Source organism: Apium graveolens, chromosome 9, assembly GCF_009905375.1.
Source record: "Apium graveolens cultivar Ventura chromosome 9, ASM990537v1, whole genome shotgun sequence".
Lineage (NCBI taxonomy): Eukaryota > Viridiplantae > Streptophyta > Magnoliopsida > Apiales > Apiaceae > Apium > Apium graveolens.
The window spans coordinates 197,653,959-197,659,010 of NC_133655.1; the positions used below are offsets into that span (position 1 = coordinate 197,653,959).

A 5,052-nucleotide genomic window follows, 5' to 3' on the forward strand; every position below is an offset into this window, starting at 1 on the left:
TTTTGGTTGTATGTTTATTATCTGGTTCCTAAATTTTTGTTTAGTCTGTGTTGTTGTGATGGGAATATATTGGTTGAAGTTATTTGCAACTTTATTAACCCGCTCATCTAATTTTTCCACCGAGAAATAGTAGTAGTAGTACTAAAATAGGGCCAGAGACAAGTAGTAAAACAGATACAGTATGCCATTGAACCGTCCCTCTGGGAAGAAGAAAGCAAGAATCATAGGTGAAGATGCTGGGGAAAGAATGAATTAGAAGATTGTGTAATGACGTTATTCATCAAATTCTCTTATTTGTGGATACCAAATTGGCTATTCAAACCAGTCTGAGTGTTCAGAACTCCCTATTTTCCCAAATTGAGATGGGATTCACCAAAAAACATAACCTTTCCTTCCGATTCGTTGTTTTTAGTCTTTGTTTACTAAATGGGGGAGCATTACCTAATTTAAGTGGTGGATCATTGCAGGTTTGTGAACTTGCAGATCTTATTTTTATTTTTTTTTAGCTTTCCTTCTGACATTAAGAACTCGGTGAAGGAATGTATGAAGGAAAATATATAGATGCCAAAATCATTTGAATACGCTACAAATTCTCAATTACTCTCAAGTATTATTATTATTATTATTTAAAACTAGAATTTATGTTAGCTCTCAACCTCTTTCTTGTCACTTGTCATCGAGGTCTGAACTCGCTTATGCCCTAGCCCTCAACATTTTAGACTTGAGTAGTGTTCTAAACCCTCTTTTTTTAACATGTATCTGAGCAACACAAGCTCGTGTATTGCAGTCCAGTGTATTGCCCTCAATTTTACTTGAATCTTTAATTTAACCTTCAGTTTGATCAGAAAACGTCGCTCTAGGTCTTCGAAACTTGTTATATTGATATTCGACCATTGCTAGTGTATACACTCACATTTCAGTAAATCATATTTTTCTCGGATAAGATACAAATGCACATTATTTTAACAGGGATAAAACACGGCATTAAGCTCGGAGTGGAGTGAAAGTATTTCAGTGGACTAGCGTAAGCCTCATACCGTGAATTTTAGCCTGTTAAGATTACTAAAGGGGGCCAGTTCAGTTGGTGACGCCTACTGCAGTGCATATTATTTGCCCGCCCTTTTGAAGATCATGTCATACATGTATTTTAGCTTATTACATCTACCAAAGCAAGTACCGACTGAAGATCATGTCAAAGTTAATCCCCATTGGTTGAAGATCATGTATATGTAATAGTACTTTCAAACATACTCAAAATAGTTTTAAATAACAACCTGCTGCACATAAATAAAACAAGGCAAAACCTTCAGGGATGTCCTTGAGAACTTATACAAAATTAATGCCTACACATTCTTGTATATTTAATAAATACAAATTAGGAAAAGTAATCTGCACTTCTTATTCTTTCCTCTGAACATTGGTGGTACCCTGTTTCCTGGGATTGGCATATTACTGGGATGTCATACGTTGACCATTCTTCACAAATCTGTGATCCAGTGATCAATCCTAACAAATTTCTGATTCCTTCCTAAACGTCCTTCAATAATTTATGCAAATAAAGTTTGAGAGCATCATACATTAAAAAATTTAAGTCTGTATTAGAGCAAGAAACTTATTGCAAAGAAGAAAACAGATGCCTGACCTGAAGTTTTGCAATGTATACAACTCATAAGATGTAACATGTCGTGCAGCTATTAAAGGACAAGATTGCTGGACACTCTGTTCGTTCACTATTATCCTTTCAGTAGCAAATGCAGTCAGATCTTACATTCATACCCATACAACTTCACAAAACTGTACATTCATTTCGCAAATCTTTACTTTCCACACTTTAGCCGGCTTCAACTTAAATTCAACTCTGATATGGATCACAAACTATAATCTATTTCATTTGGCCAAATTTCAATAATATGTTTGGTGGATTTTTGGATTATCAGTTAATGTTAGTTGACTTGGTCACCTATATGCTAGCAGCTAACATGTTTGGTTTTTATAGTGGATACAGTAAGCATTTGCTCTCTAGAACCAGCAAGTACAATTTAAAACTTAGAATTTGTCTATGGTTATTATACCTCCTTCAGAATAATGACCCCAGGGAGAGTAAATTCTAAGGGGTCACTACACCCCAGGTTTGCTTTCTAATTCAAAAAGACAAAATGAAAGGACTTTAACTTTAAAATTGCATCACAAACGGTCATCAGTCTTGACTCTTGATGACAAACACACGTACTAAGATACATCATCCGATGTCTTATAAAACTAAAGTATTCACCTCTAACCCTCAATGGAGAGAACATAGCTAGTTTTCATTGGTTAAAAAGTTTCCAACTAGTTCAACATATAATTAGCATTTCAGCTTACCCAAAATACAAATGCTCAAGGATTTAGCATACCTGCTCAAGGATGTGAACTCTCCTCAAAAAACAAAAACAATAACCAAACCACCCAAAATGGTTGAATCCCCAAGAAAAAATTGAATGTAAGGTTTTTAATTTTTACAGGATCAGTGTGTTTGTGGTTGGTAATAAAATTCTTCTAACATTAATAAGCAAACTAAACACATCTATCTATGTGATCACTTTCTGATAATGTTGGATGACACAACAATGAATCGTCTATGCAACAAACTTCTGATATGATATATATATATATAGGCAAATTATCCCCAACCAACTTGGTTGGGATACACCATCCGCAATGTTTCATTGCAGGCTTCCGCAATGTTTCATTGCGCAATGTTTCATTGCGGCAGGTGAGTACTACCGCAATGCATCACGGCAGCTGTATCCCATCCAACGATGGCTCGGGAACAGCTCCCATATATATATATATATATATATATATATATATATATAAACTTTAGGATTCGAAACATATAAATTGCCATATATCAGTGCACATATGGATTTAAGCCTTAATTAGTGAGCTAATTTAATCAAACAATAAGATAATTCTTCAGTTTACCTTTGAGGATCTCAGCAAAAGGAGAATTACTGAGCAAGTAGTTAATAACACAATCGGTCGACCTGGCAGGAAGTTCATCAAACCCTTGAAGGTAAAGAAACTTGAGGTTGCATAATGGAGAAGGCTGATACTCTGAAAAATCTGGAACCCTTCGAAGAAACTAGCAAGGCAAGCAAGAAAGTTAGTCAAATGGTAGTCCGACAAATCCTCCATACAATACTTCACGATATCTTATGAAACTAAGCATATATGTAAAAAATACAAAACCACTCAATAAGCTGATAATGTTAATAAGAAAGATGCCTGAATTGTTTCACTTGAAAGTTTGAGCACCGGAGTTTCCCTGACAGCATCTAACATAGAAATAAAATTGGGCATAGCAAGAGCCATCCGGTATTCATCATCCACCGGTAAGTCCCCATCATCATCCCTAAGTTCAATATCAATTTCCACTTCTTCAATACAAGGAAACCCATCCCCAGCAGAGAACTCCGGTACATGACCAGAACGAAATTCAAAGTAAGTGAGCTTAGCTGCATAGACAACCATATCACAGTGTGAGAAATCCCGCCCCCAAGGAAAGACTTTCAAGATTCGGACAATTTATCGTAAAATCCTCCTCAAATTCCCAAAAACATTGATAGCATCCGGACAAAGTCAAATCCTTCAGGTTCTCAAACCCCGAAATATGATCACCAAACCAAACATTCCACATATACAACGAAGTTAAAGAAGGCAACACCCAATGGCTCTAAATATGCGCACCGACTGAGATGCAAAGTCTCAATAAAAGCAGAATTTAAACAAGGAGCCTCGGAATAATCTCCGCCGCGCATACGCAAATTCTCAACATTGTTGGCAATTGCATAATCTAAACACATTTTGGAAATGTAGTTATCCCCGTGACGAATGCAATCGACCATAATAGTGGAAAGCACGGCATCTTGGTTTCGAAATTTGAGAAAATTGGAAATAAACTTACAACTAAATTCATAGTTATCGTAATCAGAATAACGGGATGTTATTCGAAAAATAAGACAGGGAAGAGTAGTCCAGAGATTTACCCATCTTTTGGATACAGCAGAGGTTTGTACTGCCATCGAGATGGGTGAGGATGTGAGATAGCAGTTCATCCGGCAATTTGCTGATCCAATCTTCTTCTACTTGTTCTATTGAATCGCCATGTTCGGGGGTTTTAGTATTTTGGATTATTTACGCACTAGTTTTTAGAGGGTTAGCGTGTTTTTACACAAAATTGACAAAAATAACCAATTTCTAAAAAATTGGCTAACTTTAGCCGATGGATACCCAATTGTCAGCAGAGTATCCACTTTATACAAGATACCCAACTGGCAGTGGAGTATCCCATATATGAAATACTCAACTAGTGGAGTATCTTATATAAATTGGGATACCTAACTGACAGTGGAGTATTCAATCGGTCAAAATTGGCCACTTTTTTCAGAATGACTATTTTTGTTAAATTTTTTCAAAAATCGGCTATTTTTTTCATTTTTTCGTTTTTTAAAGCGTGCAGGGGTTTACATTTTTTATAAATTTGATATTATAATTTAGATAAAAATTAATAAAAGCCGCTCTCCCGTTAAATATAATATTAATGAAAAATTGTATATCTCAAATATATAAAACTTTATCTAACTATTCCGTATGTCATCGTCTAATATAAAATCAAAAACCTAATTTTACATAAATATGAATATATGTTTTTTTTATTTAGAACAGAATGACACCTTAACTCTCATATCTCATCCTTATTAAATAATAATAAATTTTTTCTTTATAAATTCAAACTACTTTTCTTTGATTATACGGGTATTTTTAAACTTATAATTTGTTAAGACATTGATTTGGACCCAGACAACTAATTTGTTAAAAATAATTTATAAAATCAAACTGGTTCTAAAATATATGTTCAGACTTAATTGTTTTCCACACCTTAGAAGATGGTTGGAGATAGCAAAATTTTAAGATGTAAACACAATCAATAATTTGTACTTATAATATTCACGGTTTGAATTTTCGGTTTTTATTTTTTTAGATTTGATAAACTTAGTTCAAAATATATTT

The 5,052-nt window shown here is 34.4% G+C and overlaps 1 protein-coding gene across 3 annotated transcripts; it reads right to left on the reverse strand.

Moving 5' to 3' along the window:
• Positions 1 to 1,208: 1,208 nt before the first annotated feature.
• Positions 1,209 to 4,172, reverse strand: LOC141687032 (uncharacterized). 3 transcript variants are annotated; one of them, XM_074492170.1, is made up of 4 exons: positions 4,029 to 4,162; positions 3,268 to 3,835; positions 2,965 to 3,124; positions 1,209 to 1,537 (listed from the first exon to the last, which is right to left on the reverse strand). In XM_074492170.1, exons 2-4 carry the CDS (start codon positions 3,511 to 3,513, stop codon positions 1,479 to 1,481), a joined length of 465 nt encoding a protein of 154 aa, XP_074348271.1. In that variant the 5' UTR covers positions 3,514 to 3,835; positions 4,029 to 4,162; the 3' UTR covers positions 1,209 to 1,478. The 3 variants fall into 3 exon arrangements, 2 of the variants coding, with proteins under 2 accessions (XP_074348271.1, XP_074348272.1); XR_012560903.1 differs by having other exon boundaries at positions 1,643 to 3,124; positions 3,268 to 4,172; XM_074492171.1 differs by having other exon boundaries at positions 1,209 to 1,794; positions 3,268 to 4,172.
• Positions 4,173 to 5,052: the final 880 nt, after the last annotated feature.

What these genes read in the sequence shown, in the direction of transcription:
- LOC141687032 (XM_074492170.1), bottom strand. Translation starts at nt 3,513, where the DNA reads ATGGTTGTCTATGCAGCTAAGCTCACTTACTTTGAATTTCGTTCTGGT. An exon ending in TTTCAAGTGAAACAATTCAG is followed by an intron (nt 3,125 to 3,267) that starts GCATCTTTCTTA and finishes TTGCCTTGCTAG; the next exon opens with TTTCTTCGAAGGGTTCCAGA. An exon ending in TTTTGCTGAGATCCTCAAAG is followed by an intron (nt 1,538 to 2,964) that starts GTAAACTGAAGA and finishes AAATTATTGAAG; the next exon opens with GACGTTTAGGAAGGAATCAG.